Genomic DNA, 17,024 nt, shown 5'->3' on the forward strand with positions numbered 1-17,024 from the left:
TTGACCTCATATGGTGAGAATTGGATATGGAGTCAGGTATAAATGTTGAGGACTCCCAGGCCAACTCCTTCCCATTGTACTCCAACTCTGGAGGTCAGTAGGACAGGGCAAATCCAGAGATGGTGATGATGGTGTCTGCGACATTGTGCATATGCTATGATTCATGAGGATGGCTATGCCAGGCTATTTGTTAACTAATCTATGGGGCAGCTTTCCTAATTTTGGCACAAGGAGGTCAGGAGGACTTTGCATTGTCCACTAGGCAGGACCTTATCCTTTCCTAAGTCAATTTGTTGGTCCATCTGATACTTTCATCAGATGTTTTACAGTGATTTTGTACAACTGAGTGACTTTTTCAGTGGATAGTTATGTATTAACCACATTGCTCTAAGTCTGGGATTCCATATTGGCCAGACTAGATATAAGCCTGGGTCTCTGGATTACTAGGAGAAAGTGAGGACTACAGATGCTGGAGATCAGAGTCGAGCTGGAAAAGCACAGCAGATCAGGCAGCGTCCGAGGAGTAGGAGACTCAATGTTTCACAACATTCCTGATAAAACACTTTTGCCCGAAATGTCGATTTTCCTTCTCCCTGGATGCTGCCTGACCTGTTGTGCTTTATCAGCACTACACTCTCAAAAGAGTAAAGTAGAGTAGCATAGAGTAGAGTGGAGCAGAGTAGAGTAACTTTATTTATCATTTTTACCATATACAGTTGGTACAATAAAAACAAGACAGTGTTCCTCCACAACCGAGGTTTTATATTTCCTCACGTAGATGACATCTAGCCTTGTGTAAAATATATCATCACCATCAATGCATGCTCAGTATTGTCCTGAATATCAGATTAGATCATAATTGGAAGTGAAGTCACAATATTGGAGGTAGGTATCCTTCTGTCTTCATTCTGTGGATATGGGCATTGATGCCAGGACCAACATGGTTGTCCGTGGTTAGTTATTGTAGTAGTAAAGGGTCTTCTTTTGCAAATATTGATAGTAGTTTGAGTGGTTTACTGATGATGCAGACCAGATAGGGAAGACAGGCTTATTCACAATAGTGAATCATTTGGCTTTCTAAATATTCTAATCAGTTTCCTTTAATTTTTTTACTGAATTCAAATTCTCAAGTGGCTATCATATGATTAAACACATTTTGTCATCACCATGTGAAGGTGCAGTCAAGTATACTTAGATATTCTTACAAAATACTTATCCTTGAGATATGGAAAACATCATGAACACTACATTGAGAGTAATTGAGACACAGAAGGAGGCCACTCAGCCCATTACTTCCATGTAAGTTCTCAGTAAAACAATCAACTCCAATCCACCACTATATCAATTTATTGACCAGTTGCTCGGAGATGCCTTCTCCTTAACCCTACAGTCTCTGTGCTGAAGTACTATTCCAACATCTTGGGGTTTCCATGGTATAGGGGAGGTGATGACCTTGTGATACTATCACTGGACTGTTATGCCAGAGACCCAGGTAATGGTCTAGGGACCTGAGTTTGAATCCTGACATGGAAGATGGTGGATTTTGAATTCAATAAAAATCTGAATTAGGAATACATCAGGGTAATAGGAACAGAATACAGTATTACAGCAACACAGAAGTTGCAGAGAAATCTCAACTCTAATATATGAAAGTTCCATTCAGCATGGAAGGAGCTATTCTTAAATCTCAAACTTTTGTATCTTCTGCCAGATGGAAGAGGGTGGGAGAGAGTGTAACCGGGGTAGGAGGGGGATTTGATTCTGGTCTGGTATTTGATTTGACTGCTTTCCCAAAGCAGTGGGGAGAGTAGACGGAGCCAATGGATCAGAGGCGGGTTCACGTGATGGTCTGTGCTGTGTTTGCAACTCTGCACAATTTTTTCTCATCTTAGGCAAGTCATGCCAAGCTGTGACACATCTGGGTAGGCTGCTTTCTAAGGTATATCTATAAATATTGGTAAGAGTCATTGAGGACATGCTGAATTTCCTTAGCCTTCTGAGGAAGTAGAGGCACTGGTGTGCTTTGTTGACTATAGCGCCGAGATGGATGGACCAGGACAGACTGTTGGTCATATTTACTCCGAGGAACTTTAAACGTTTGAGCAGCTCCACCTCAGCACCATTGATATAAACAGGGGCATGTCCTCCAATCTGCTTCCTGAAGTCAATGACCAGTTCTTCATTCTACTGACATCGAGGGAGAGATCGTTGTCTTTACACCATGCCACTAAACGATCTCTTTCCTGTACTCTGTCCTGTTGGTTATCAGGATGGGACCTAGCATAGAAAGTGGAGATGTTAGTGTTTGCATGAAATTACTGCTTGATCCTCTGAGTAAATGATTAGGATGGGACCAGCGATCACAATTTATTATTGTGGAAGGCCGGACTTCCGTGGAATCTCAGAGGAGGTGCTTCTCTTCCCAGAACATCATAAACACCTGGATCATGGAGCTGATTAATGTAAAGGATACTAATTCCCTGAATTTCGATAAACAAAAACTTGATCTGACCCTTGGCTGGTAGGAACATCAACTTGTTTGAAGTTCAATATTCCCATAGAATTATCAAGGCCAGAATGATGCCTCTCACTCGATGGTCTTGAGGGAGCTTACCATGACTGTACATTTGTCAGCAGCTGCTGGAGGAATGCTGCCAGAGGAATACTATGGCTCCTCAGTCATTACTTTGAACCCCAGTTGCTGGCAAGAATTGAATTCCAAACTGACTGTCCACAGCATTAATGTTAGGCAGTTACAAGGGTTCATTGACTTTATTGTGACTAATGCACTTGACAATTTCATATAGTATTACAGGTAACGAGAAAGTGAGGATTGCAGCTGCTGGAAGTCAGATTCGAGGACGTGGTGCTGGAAAAACACAGCAGGTCAGGCAGCATCCTCAGGATTCCTGATGAAGGGCTTATGCCTGAAATGCCGATTCTCCTGCTCCTAGGATTCTGCCTGACCTGCTGTTCTTTTCCGGCACCACCCATTTGACAGTGCTACAGGTAAGGCAAAAGTGAGGACTGCAAATGCTGGAGATCAGAGTCAAGATTCGAGTGGTGCTGGAAAAGCACAGCAGGTCAGGCAGTATCCGAGGAGCAGGACAATCGACGTTTCGGGCAAAAGCCCTTCATCAGGAATTACACATAAGACAGTGTTACAGGTAAGACCTTGCCACGGTCTTCAGTTGACCTTTTTCAGACCACTGCCTCATTCTGTTCTTCAGTACTTGGTGGAAGCAGCTACTGTGTACAGGCAGTAAAACAGCTATTCCTGTAAAACTTTATTGTTGAGCGTGGTTTCGTTTTAAGGTTTTCATGAAAGGCATAGCTTTGTGTTGATTGACGTTTAATTTGTAATCTCGATGTCGGCAACTGCTGTAATTGCCAAAGGGAGCTCCCAATGCATCGTTAAAACTAGAGACTCAACATAATGTTGGAACACAGTGAAAGAAACACTTTAGGCAAACTTCAGCTACCAGGGCAGTGTAGGGACATCAGACTTGAATCACAAATACTGAGAGCATTGAATGTCACTGTGAATGGGAACCAAGAGAAGCAATGTACACAAAATGGAAGTAGAGAGACTCTCTTGAGAGTATAATAGAATTTGCGGTAAAGAAGGCCACTATTCAGCACTTTCAAGGCTGTGCCAGTCCTTTAACAGAGCTTTAGTTCCACTCCCCACCTCGCTGTTCTCCTGTAAATTTGCTCCCTCCGCATGTATGTTTGCAAATACTTTTTGGAATTTTTCTCATGAATCTCATGCCACTGTTCCAAAAGGCAGAATGTTGCAGACCATAACAACTCTCACTGAAAAAAAAATCCTCATTGCCAGTTCTGCGTTTTTTTTCTCAAATACAGCAAACTTTGTCAAATACAGCAAACTTGCGAGCTAGCACCCTCGATAAAAATATGTACACCTCAAATACTGCAAAGTTTACTGTATTGTTCTGTCCAATTATTATAATGTTATAATAATTATATTATTGTCTTCATAACTTATCTATAATTATATTATTGTCCTTATAATTTATCTGCAGTAAATAGATTCATTGTCCAATTGAATGGCCACATGCAGGATGTTGCCAGGGTTGGAGGGTTTGAGCTATAGGGAGAGGCTGAACAGGCTGGGGTTGCTTTCCCTGGAGTGTCGGAGGCTGAGGGGTGACCTCATAGGGGTTTATAAAATCATGAGGAGCATGGATAGGGTAAATAGACAAAGTCTTTTCCCTGGGGTGGGGGAAACCAGGACTTGAGGGCATAGGTTTAGAGTAAGAGGGGGAAAGAGTTAAAAGGAACCTAAGAAGTAACTTTTTCATGCAGAGGGTGCTGCATGTATGGAATGAGCTGCCAGAGGAAGTGATGGAGGCTGGTACAATTACAGCATTTAAAAGGCAACAGGTGACTGACTGTGTGGAGTTTGCACGTTCTCCCCGTGTCTGCGTGGGTTTCCTTCGGGTGCTCCGGTTTCCTCCCACAATCCAAAGATGTGCGGGTCAGGTGAATTGGTCATGCTAAATTGCCTGTAATGTTAGGTAAGGGGTAAATATAGGGGTATGGGTGGGTTGCGCTTCGGCAGGTCGGTGTGGACTTGTTGGGCCGAAGGGCGTTTCCACACTGTAAGTAATCTAATCTAAATGAATAGGAAGGGTTTAGAGGGATATAGGTCAAATACTGGCAAATGGGACTAGATTAATTTAGGATATCTGGTCAGCATGGACGAGTTAGACCGAAGGTTATGTTCACTTGCTGAATACCTCTATGAGTCTATGACTCTAAATATCAACTGTTGACATGAAAAAAAAGTCAAATTTTCCTCAAATAACACAATCTTCACGATGTCTGAGTAGTTATTTGAGGGTGTAAGTGAGAAGGCTGGTAAGTTTTATTTAAGGCAAAATTGCATTATGATTTCAATGATCAATGCAGTCAATAATGTATAACAGTAATGTGTGTACCCCCACACACATTTCTATTACTTACTACGTGTTTTTACACTGATTATGTAGACCTCTTGACTATCTGGAATATTTAAGCAATCAACACCTTCCTTGTTCCATAGATGCTGGATAATATAAAGTTTATTGGACATTAAATCTGTATTTTTTTGATTCATGACCCTTCAGCCGGCATGCCTATTACTGCCAGTAGCACCAAGCTTCCTCGCCAATCCAGTCCTGGTCGCCCTGTTATAGGAAGGTCATTGTTAAGCTGGAGAGAGTTCAGAAGAGAATTACCAGGATAAATGGAAGGCTTGAGTTATATTGAAAGGCTGGATAGGCTGGGACATTGTTCAGAGGAACAGTGGAGGTCGAGAGGCAACCTGATAGAAGGATATCAAATAATGGGAGGTGCTGAGTAAGGAAAGAGCCCATGGTGTTAGAGGTCAACCTTAACAATGGACAGAGGATTGGGCAGAAGTGGGTACTGAAGATGCTGGAGGTTAGAGTCAAGATTAGAGTAGTGCTAGAAAAGCACAAACAGGTCAGGCAGCATCTGAGGAGCAGGAAAATCGACATTTCGGGCAAAAGCCATCATCGGGAATGAATAGAGGATTGCCTAGCTAATAGTGTTGGGATACGGAGGGATTTTCAGGATGGCAATCTGTAACTAATGAAGAGTCACAGGAATGAGTGCTGGAGCCACAACTATTTATTATATGTCAATGTCTTGGATGAGGAAAGTGTAGCCAAGTTTGTGGGTGATACAAAAATAGGTGGGAAGGCAAGTGGTGAGGATGACACAAACAATCTGCAGATGGAGGAAGAGAGGATAATTGATTGGACTAAAACTTGGCAGATGAGTTATAATGCGGGGAAATATGAGATTATGCACTTTGGCATGAAGAATGGAGGATCTGAATACTAGATAGAACATAAAACACTCCACAGTACAGGCCTGTTGTGGTGTTAACCATCCTTTTCTAAGATCAAACTAACCTGAATAGTGTTCATTTTACTATCATCCATGTATTTTTCTATATCCATGTGCCTATCCAAGAGTATAATATATCTGACTCTACTACTGGCAGTGCATTCCACACACCCACCAGTCTCTGTGTAAAGAACCTACCTCTGACATCTCCCCTATACCGTCCTCCAATCACCTTAAAATCATGCCCCCTTGTGATATTTATGGAGAAAGTGTATAGAAACTTACAGAACCGAGGGATTTGAGAGCCCTTGTCCATGAATAAAAAAACCTGGTATTCAGGGTAATATAGAAGGCAAGTGGAATGTTAGCCTTTGTTTCCAAAGTGTAAAAGCAGGGAAGTTTTACAAAATCTATAAAAGCAAATTACTGCGGATGCTAGAATCTGAAACCAAAAGAGAAAATGCTGGAAAATCTCAGCAGGTCTGGCAGCATCTGTAAGGAGAGAAAAGAGCTGACGTTTTGAGTCTAACTGGCCCTTTGTCAAAGTTAAAGTCTTTTCTTCGCTTGTCTCTCTCCTCCTGTCCACCTTCACTGCTTTCCTTTTCTCTCTCAGTGTTAGTTTTGACAAAGGGTCAGTTAGACTCGAAACGTCAGCTCTTTTCTCTCTTTACAGATGCTGCCAGACCTGCTGAGATTTTCCAGCATTTTCTCTTTTGGTTTACAAAATCTATCTAAGGCACCAGTTAGATCGTATCTGGACTATTGTGAACAGTTTTAGTTCCCTTATCTAAGGAAAGATCACTTAGCGCAGACGTCTTACAGTGCAGAAGGAGACCATTCAGCCCATCATGCCACACTGGCTCTTTTAATTGTTATCTAATGCCAATTTCCAACTTTTTTTCCTATACTCTTGCACATTACTTTTATCCAAATAATATTCTATTGCCCTCTTGAATTCCACAGATATACTACCTATAGAGGGAGAAAGTAAGGACTGCAGATGCTGGAGATCAGAGCTGAAAAATGTGTTGCTGGAAAAGCACAGCAGGTCTGGCAGCATCCAAGGAGCAGGAGAATCGATGTTTCGGGCATTCATCAATTCTCCTGCTCCTTGGATGCTGCCTGACCTACCTATAGAGGAATTCGAGGGAAGATTTATCCTGGCTACAGAGACGCTCAGGATAAGTGGTCAGCCTTCAAAGGGACATGGAGGATTTGTTTTCTGTCAATGGGTGGTGAATCTATGATTTTTTTTAACTGCAGAAATGTCAGTGAGTTAACGTGTCCCTGTGATTCAAACAAGACTGTAATGGTGAGAATTGCATCAGGCGAATGTGCAGAAAGTTGTCAAACTGAAACACTTGTGACCTTGTCAGTTCAGTTAAAAAAACAGCTTTAGGGTGAAGATGGGTGGGATACCTCAGTGAGGTTGAGTGTCTGTGAAGGATATTACTGAGAAAAAAAACATGTTTGGAATGTTTTATTTGCTATTTATGTTAAGATGTTAATATTATGTTTTGTGCAATAAATTTATGTTCTTTTGATAAAAGTACATCGACAGCCTTAAGTGAATATAATCAGTGATTAATGTTAACAAAACACAAAAGTAAAACTAATGTTCCATCAAGCCAGGCTTCCAAACTGGACATGTGTGATCACAGGGATCGGTGATGGGTCCACTGTGCTGGGTCATAAATTAAATCATTTATATCGAAGAGAATTTAGGAGACATAGTTGTTAAGTTTGTGGATGATGCCAAGATAGGTGGTGGAGCGGAGTGAAGAAGGTTACCTTGGAATGCAGCGAGATCATAATCAAATGGACCATTGGGCTGAGGAATGACAGATGGAGTTAAATTTAGATAAATATGAGGTGTTGCTAATTGGTAGGTCAAACCAGGGTAGGACTTAGCCAGTCAATGGTAGGACCTTGGGGAATGTTATAGAACAAAGAGGCCTAGGAGTACAGGTTCATAGCTCCTTAAAAATGGAGTCATGGGTAGACAAGGTGGTCAGAGCATTGAAGATAGGAGTTGGGGTATCTTGTTGCAGCTGTACAAGACATTGGTAAAGCCATATTTGGATTACTGCACACTGTTCTGGTCACCCTACTACAGAAAGTACATAATTACACAAGGAAAGTGCAGAAATATTTTGAATCATAGAATCCCCACAGTGTGGAACAGGCCATTTGGCCCAGCAAGTGCACACCGACCCTCCGAAGAATAACCCACCCAGACCCATTCCTGTACCTTATCACTCTACATTTACCCCTAACTAATGCACCTAACCTACACATCCCTGGACATTATGGGCAATTTAGATGGCCAATCCAATCTAGCCTGCACATCTTAGGATTGTGGCAGGAAACCGGAGCACCTGGAGAAAACCCACACAGACACATAGAGAAGGTGCAAACTCCACACAGACAGTCCCCAAGGGTGGATTGGAACCAAGTCCCTGGTGCTGTGAGACAGCAGTGCTAACCACTGAGCCACATGCCACCCAAGCTACCATGCTGCCAGGATGTTACCTGGACTGGAAGGTTTATGTTATAAGGAGAGATTGGATAAGCTGGGGCTTTTACTCCCTGTAGTGTAGGGGTGATCTTACACAGGTCAATGAAATCATGAGAGGCATAGCTAAGATAGATAGCCAACAGATTTTCCCACGGTAGGGGAGTTGTGGTTTAAGGTGAGGGGGAGAGATACAAAAGGAGCAATTGCTTCACACGGGGTGTGGTGAGTGTCTGGAACAGGCTACCAGAGGTCGTGGAGGAGGCGAGTACAATTTCATCATTTAAGAAGCATTTAGACAGGGACATGGATGGGACGTGTATGGAAGGATAGGGATCAAATTCAGTCAGATGGGATTAGTTTAAATTGTGAAAACTAGGCAGCATGGACAGGTTGGGCTGAAGGGAATTGTTTCCATGCTAAACACCTCTATAATTCTATAACTAAGCCAAGTTCTACTGCAGAATCTGAGGTATCCAGTATTACCATCAACTGGGATCACAACAACCCAACAATGGTCAATCATCTAGACCATTTCTCATGAATAAAGTGTTTGACAGTTGGAGTGGCAGTGTGCGGCAGTTCACTCAAGGTGTCTGCATTCCAATGGTAACATGCACTTTTTAAATACATGTTGTAGACCAGATCGATGGACATTGATGGCAGAGGCTATAACATTCTTTCCATCGTACGGGTCTGATGAGGAATCTCTCAAAGAAAAATTGGAACAACTTAGTGTCATTGGAAAACTTAACAGAACAGTAAATTATTTCACCACTAAACAGCACTTGTGCCAATATAGTAACATCTCATCAGCACACCTTTGGCAAAGGCAAATTCAGTCAAATACATTGTCTCACATGGAATCAGAGTCATAGAGTCATAGAGATGTACAGCATGGAAACAGACCCTTCAGTCCAAGCCGTCCATGCCGACCAGATCTCCCAACACAATCTAGTCCCACCTGCCAGCACCCGGCCCATATCCCTCCAAATCCTTCCTATTCATATACCCATCCAAATGCCTCTTAAATGTTGCAATTGTACCAGCCTCCGCCACTTCCTCTGGCAGCTCATTCCAAACATATACCACCCTCTGTGTGAAAAACTTGTCCCTTAGGTCTCTTTTATACCTTTCCCCTCTCACCCTAAACCTATGCCCTCTAGTTCTGGACTCCCCCAACCCAGGGAAAAAAACTTTGTCTATTGACCCTATACATGTCCCATATAATTTTGTAAACCTCCGACACTCCAGGGAAAACAGCCCCAGCCTGTTCAGCCTCTCCCTGTAGCTCAAATCCTCCAACCCTGGCAACATCCTTGTAAATCTTTTCTGAACCCTTTCAAGTTCCACAACATCTTTCCGATAGCAAGGAGACCAGAATTGCATGCAATTTTCCAACAGTGGCCTAACCAATGTCCTGTACAGCTGCAACATGACCTCCCAGCTCCTGCACTTAATACTCTGACCAATAAAAGAAAGCATACCAAATACCTTCTTCATTATCCTATCTACCTGCGACTCCACTTTCAAGGAGCAATGAATCTGCACTCCAAGGTCTCTTTGTTCAGCAACACTCCCTAGGACCTTACCAGTAAATGTATAAGTCCTGCTAAGATTTGCTTTCCCAAAATACAGAACCTCGCATTTATCAGAATTAAACTCCATCTGCCACTTCTCAGCCCATTGGTCCATCTGGTCAAGATGCTGTTGTTATCTGAGGTAATCCTCTTTGCTGTCCACAACACCTCCAATTTTGGTGTCATCTACAAAACTACTAACTGTACCTCTTATACTCGCATCCAAATAATTTATGTAAATGACAAAAAGTAGAGGACCCAGCACCAATCCTTATGGCATTCCACTGGTCACAAATCTCCAGTCTGAAAAACAACCCTTCACTACCACCTTCTGTCTTCTACCTTTGAGCCAGTTCTGTATCTAAATGGCTAGTTCTGCCTGTATTCCATGAGATCTAACCTTGCTAACCAGTCTCCCATGGGGAACCTTGTCGAACGCCTTACTGAAGTCCATATAGATCACATCTACTGCTCGGCCCTCATCAGTCATGTTTGTTACTTCTTCAAAAGACTCAATCAAGTTTGTGAGACATGATTTCCCACGCACAAAGCCATGTTGACTATCCCTAATCAGTCCTTGCCTTTCCAAATGCATGTACATCCTGTCCCTCAGGATTCACTCCAAAAACTTGCCCACCACCGAGGTCAGGCTCACTGGTCTATAGTTCCCTGGCTTGCCCTTACCATCCTTCTTAAACAGTGGCACCACGTTTGCCAACCTCCAGTCTTCAGGCACCTCACCTGTGACAATCGATGATGCAAATATCTCAGCAAGACTCCCAGCAATCACTTGTCTAGCTTCCCACAGAGTTCTAGGGTACACCTGATCAGGTCCTGGGGATTTATCCACCTTTGTGCATTTCAAGACATCCAGCACTCCCTCCTCTGTAATATGGACATTTTGCAAGGTGTCACTATCTATTTCCCTACAGTCTATATCTTCCACATCCTTTTCCTCAGTAAATACTGATGCAAAATACTTATTTAGTATCTCACCCATTTTCTGTGGTTCCACACAAAGGCCGCCTTGCTGATCTTTCACGGGCTCTTTTCTCTCCCTAGTTACCCTTTTGTTTTTAATGTATTTGTAAAAACCTTTTGGATTCTTCTTAATTCTATTTGCCAAAACTATCTAATGTCCCCTTTTTGCCCTCCTGATTTCCCTCTTAAGTATACTCTTACTGCCTTTATATTCTTCTAAGGATTCACTTGATCTATTCTGTCTGTACCTTCCTTCTTTTTCTTAACCAAACCCTCAATTTCTCTAGTCATGTAGCATTCCCTATGCTTAACAGCCTTTCCTTTCACCCTGACAGGAATATACTTTCTCTGGATTCTTGTTACCTCATATCTGATGGCTTCCCATTTTCCAGCCAACCCTTTTACCTGCGAACATCTGCCCCCAAGCAGTTTTTGAAAATTCTTGCCTAATACCTTCCAAATTGGCCTTTCTCCAATTTAGAACTTCAACTTTTAGATCTGGTCTATCCTTTTCCATCTCTATTTTAAATCTAATAGAATTATGATCGCTGACCCCAAAGTGCTCCCCCACTGATACCTCAGTCACCTGCCCTGCCTTATTTCCCAAGAGTAGGTCAGGTTTCGCACCTTCTCTAGTAGTAGCAGGAAGATTCTGGCACAGATGGAGGGATGTTACCCATTCCATCACAGGATTGCACAAATACAAAGATAACTATCTGAGGAATGAAATAAATAAAAGGGCACTCAGTCATGGCAAGCCCGCTGTGAATAAATTAAGGATTAGATTACAGAAGTTGGAAATCCTTGGTAGAGAGTTCTGAGGGAAATCAGAGCAACAAAAATATTGGGAAATATTACCAAAGAAAGAAAATGAATGGACAATTTAGATTTGCCACCTGACAGGGAGGATGCTGAATACACATAGAGAAACCATTTGTACAACTTTTCAAAATTAGGATGTGCCAGTGTCCCTTAATTGATGTGATGCAACAGCCAAGTTGCACATGACAGAATGTCACAAACAGCAAAGCAATAATATCTAATCAATCTGTTTCAGTGATGGAGGGTGGAAAATGAAAAAAAAAAGAAAATCTTCCATTATACAACATTCTTCATGATCAGCAAACATTCCAAAGCACTTTACAGCAAATGACATACCAAAAAAAGTGCAATTGAAAAAAAAATTTATGGAGCGTGGGCAACGCTGACTGCATCACTAATCGCCTTTTGGAAGGTTAAAAATTACTCAGCACCAGGTTATAGTCCAACAAGTTTGCTTGGAAGCACTAGCTTTCAGAGCGCCGCTCCTTCATCAGGTGGTTTTACAATATGAGATCGTGATCACAGAATCTATAGCCAACGGAGTACAGTGTCACGGAGATGTAATACATTAAACAACTTTAGATCAAATCTTTCACCTGTTAGAATGGGATATGTTGGTTTCTGTTCTTTGATATGTAAATCCCAGAACTGCTTTTAAATTGCATTCTCAAGATAGCTCAGCTTTTCTAACAATAGGTGTCAAGTCTGTCTGTGTCCCAATGTTGAGTCAGACTGACAACACCTCTGCATAGTCTTACAGAGTTTTACATGGAGTCATGCAGTTTTTGTGCAAAATAAAATGTAATTCTGCAAAAACAAATTCACCCCATAAATGTTCACGTGTGTGTGCATGTGGGTGTGTGCTTGGTTAAGTGTGGGTGTGGGTGTGATGGGGTATGTGTCTTTGAGAGGGTGCGTGTTTGAGTGTGAGAGTGGGAGGTGTATTGTGTGTGCATGTGAGAGAGAGCTTGTGTATGGGAAGGACTGCATGGGTGTGTGAGCATGTAGGAGTGTGGATGTGTGTGAGAGAGTGTATACTGCAACTTATGGAAGGTGGTGGTGAGCTGCCTTCCTGAACTGCTGCGGTCTGTGTGGTGTAGATAAACACTCAATGCCGCTAGGGAGGAAGTTCTTCAATGTTGACCAAGTGACACTGAAGGAAGGGCGATATAATTCCAAATCTGGATGGTGAGAGGCTTAGAGACGAACTTGCAGCTGTTGATATTGTATCTGCTGTTTCAGTCTTTCTAAAAGAAAGTGGTTGTGGGATTGGAAGGCATTGTATGAAGAATCTTGGTGAATCTTTTCCAGTGCAACTTTTGGATAATACACATTGTGGCTATTGAGCATTAGTGGTGAGAGTGTTATGGACCAAACTAAACTCCTTCAAAATATATTAAGAAAATAGCCGAGACCCCATGTTTTCCCTCATTTTTAAAGGCAAGTGTAAGGTGTTGTGTTCCAGATGCAATTCGATTGGTCAAACTACCAGGCTTGAAGCGAAACAGACCTTACTCTTCCCCTATAGTTAAAATACAAACAAACGAAAGGAAATTTGGAACAATGTAACACCATTGGAAAACCTAACAGAATAATAAATGATTTACCACTAAACAGTACTTGTTCCAATGTAGTAACATTTCATCAGCACACCCTTGTCAAAGGCAAGTTCAGTCAAACAGATTGTTTCGCATGGAATTCTTACAGCAGAAAGAGAATCCAAGCATTAGCTTCCAGACCCTAGCAACGACTGAAAGTTAAACTAACATCCTGCTTCTGTGGGAGCTTGATCCCACCCATTCAGGCTGCTTCTATTGTTTCAACTTAAAAAAAATCTCAAGGCCTCACAAGCTATTTACTTCATTAGCTTAGAATGGGCTGCTCCCTCCTCTGCCTCAACCTCGCATCATAAAAAGTCCCAGGACAAAATACACCTCTGAAAGCCATAATATTATCACAATGGAGTGAATGTTTGTAAATTCTGTGTCCATCAAGTGGGCTGCTTTGACCTGGATGGTGTCAAGCATCTTGAATATTATTGGAGTTGCATTCATCCAGGCAAGGGGGGTCGATTCCTTCACACTCCTGACTCCTGTTTTGTAAACAATGGATAGGTTTGGGTAGGTAGGAGGTGAGTTACTTGCTGCAAGATTCCAAGCCTCTGACTTGCCTTTCTAATCACAGCATTGAATGGCTAGTCCGGTTTAGATTCTGGCCAAGGGTAACCAGAAAGTTGATGATGGGGGATTCAGTGATAGTAGCACCACTGAATATCAAGGTGCTATAATTATATTCGCTTTTGTTAGATACAGTCATTGTCTGGCATATGTGTAGTGATAATGTTACTAGCAACTTGTCAGCCCAAACTTCAATACTGTCCAGGTCTTGCTGCATTTGGGCATGGACTGTATCAGTATCTGAGGAGTCACGAATGGTGCTGAACTTTATGCAATCATCAGAAAGAAGGTCATTGATGAAGCAGCTGAAGATGGTTGGGTCGAAGACACTACCCTGAGGGAATTCCTGAGGGAATTCCTGCAGAATGTCCTGAATGACTGACCTCCAACAACCACAAGCTTCTTCCTTTGTGTCAGGCAGGACTCCAAAACAGCCGACAGTTTTCTCTTTGACACTCACTGCTTCCAATTTTGCTCGGGCTCCTTGATGCCTCACTCGATAAAATGCAGCCTTGATGTCAAGGGCTGTCACTCTCACCTCCACTCTGGAGTTCAGCTCTTTTGTCCATGCTTGAACCAAGGCTGTAATGAGATCAGGAGCTGAGTGTTCCTGGTGGAATCCAAACTGGGTGTCGCTGGTTATTGCTGAGCAGGTGCTGTTTGATAGCATTATTGATGGCACTTTCCTTCATTGCTGTAATGTAGGGAATGTGGTGCCCATTTTGTTTTTGTCATGTCGTTTGGAGGGTAAATATGAGCCAGATCATCAAGGAGAATCCTCTCTGCTCTCCTTCATTGTAGTGCCAGAGTTTGTTCCCTGTCAAAGGCAAACAGGGCCTTGTTTTAATGGATGGTCATAAAAGGCAACCCTTCTGACAGGGCAGCATTCCTTCATATTGTACATGAAAGTCAATTTGTGTGAGGCCCTGGAGTCTATGATTAATGTCAGTTAGGACACCATCCCTGTCTTCTTCCAAACACACGCACAGAATTCTTTTACCTCAGGTTGAAGAGAGTATTTAGATTAATATCTTATCAGAAAGACAAGCCCTCAGGCAGTGCAATACTCCCCACCACTGCAATGAGGGGTTAACTCACAATCTGTAGCTCAGGCTGTGGAGGTGGTTGTTGGTTTGCTCCCTGAGTTGGTGGGTTGTCATGTAGACATTTCTTCGCCATGTTGGATAACATCATCTATATGTCATTTGTGAAACATTGTTTGTGCTACTCCGTTTGATATAGAGGAACTTTGATTATCCAGCATTCGATTATCTGAACATTGGATTATCCGGCAAGATCGCAAGGTCCCAATGCTCGGTTAAACTATGTTATTCAGCATTCAATTATCCGGCATTTATTATCTGGAATTCAATTAAGTGAATGAAATACTCCCTGCCTGTGTCCTTCAGATAATCAAGGTTCCTCTGTATTTATATGATCTGGTGGGTAGTGTGATTTCCGGTTTGGCTGTGCAGTGGGATCTATTTCTACATGTTTGTTGATGACATTCTGGGTTGAAAACCAGGCCTCTAGGAATTCCCGTGTATGTCTCTGGTTAACTTGTCTGAGAGTGGTTACGTTATCCCAGTCAAATTGATGGCCCTCCTTGTCTGTGTGCACTGAGATGAGGGAGAGTTGGTCGTGCCGTGTTGCTGCTAGTTGGTGTTCATGTATCCAGATTGCTAGTTTGCGAGTTTTGGGTGTAAAGACTGCAGTAAACATTACGTTGGACAGACCGACAGAAAACTAGCAATCCAATTCAGCAAGCAAATCAACAACTGCGTTCACCCACAACATATGTTTAAATTATGAGGGCAGGACTTAAGCCTGCATCTGGCTCAAATGCAAGTACATATCTTTCAGCCTCATGACAGCAGAGACAGTGAACACAGGCATCTTCCTAACAATCTGTTAGCTGTGACCCATCCCGAAGAGTACCAAGGCACAGACTTTGTCAGACTGGTATTGGAAATGTGTGTCCTTGTTCAGTTTGCTTGCATTGCATGTACAGGCATCTCAATCAGAGTGAAATGACTAAAAGGAGCACACTCAGTGGAAGAATGGCAGGTGGGGAGTGGGATTGAAAGTTAACAGTGATAAGTATAGATACTGATGAATTAATACTCTACGGAGCTCGAAGGCTTCATTCCATGAGCCGTGGGAATACTCACTCGGTCTAATGCATCCAGTCACGGTTGAATAATCTAGATGATAATGTGAGATTGATATTCTGCACTTTCACTCGATTACCTTTGGGATTCAGAGAGCTGTTGGGCTGTATTCCCTATTGTTTTTCACACCATCAAGAGATTAAATAAGTTGAGAAGTGTATATGACTGTTCAAATAGTTCCCTGAAGTTCTCACTCATTTGAAGTTTTCCGACTTTCAAGTGCACCATCCAACATGTTAATTTTTTTCGGTTTTGCACCCACCGCAGGTGTGAAAAGAAAGAAAGAGCTTCCATTTCTGCTGCAACTTGCTCACCGTCAGGAGTCCCCAGGAGCTTTGAGAAGCGTGGTCACCGTTACAGGGTATGGAAATGTCTGTTTTGCACAAAGCAACTTTTCATCAAACAGTGAAATTATGACCAGATGGTTTGAATGCTGCAGAAGGATAAATATTGATCAGAACACTGGGAGAACTCTTGTCTCCGTTGAACATTTCATTTGAAAGATGGTATTTCCAGCATTTCTGTACTTTCTCTCTCAGCGTTGCAATGTTGAATCAATAATGCACATGTTGTCCTATTGTCTTGGAGCAAATCCCTGCACAGCACCCCACCACAAACCAACTACATTCTCCTTTATCCTTTGAATATTTGCCCTTTGAATATTGAAATACATAAAGTTCTTAGAGTTAAGGGGATTAAAGGGTATGGAGGGAAATGGGAACAGGAGACTGAGTTGAATGATCAGCCATGACCATGTTGAGCGGCGGAGCAGGCTCAAAGGGCTGAATGGCCTCCTCCTGCTACTGTTTAAAGTCATAGAGATGTACAGCATGCAAACAGACCCTTCGATCTAACCTGTCCTTGTGATCAGACATCCCAATCCAATCTAGTCCAACCT

General features: G+C 42.4%; 1 protein-coding gene across 5 annotated transcripts in view; it reads right to left on the bottom strand.

Annotated features, from left to right (window-relative positions):
• Positions 1 to 1,694: 1,694 nt before the first annotated feature.
• LOC132824232 (transcription factor COE3-like) overlaps positions 1,695 to 17,024 on the bottom strand; it is a 516,826-nt gene continuing 501,496 nt past the window's right edge. For all 5 annotated transcript variants that reach the window (XM_060839322.1, XM_060838666.1, XM_060839181.1 and 2 more), the window contains one exon: positions 1,695 to 2,277. In XM_060839322.1, coding sequence (XP_060695305.1) covers positions 2,228 to 2,277 — 50 coding nt within the window. In that variant the 3' untranslated portion in view covers positions 1,695 to 2,227. The remainder of the gene's footprint in view (positions 2,278 to 17,024) is intronic.

The sequence above is a fragment of the Hemiscyllium ocellatum genome, chromosome 1, assembly GCF_020745735.1.
Source record: "Hemiscyllium ocellatum isolate sHemOce1 chromosome 1, sHemOce1.pat.X.cur, whole genome shotgun sequence".
NCBI lineage: Eukaryota > Metazoa > Chordata > Chondrichthyes > Orectolobiformes > Hemiscylliidae > Hemiscyllium > Hemiscyllium ocellatum.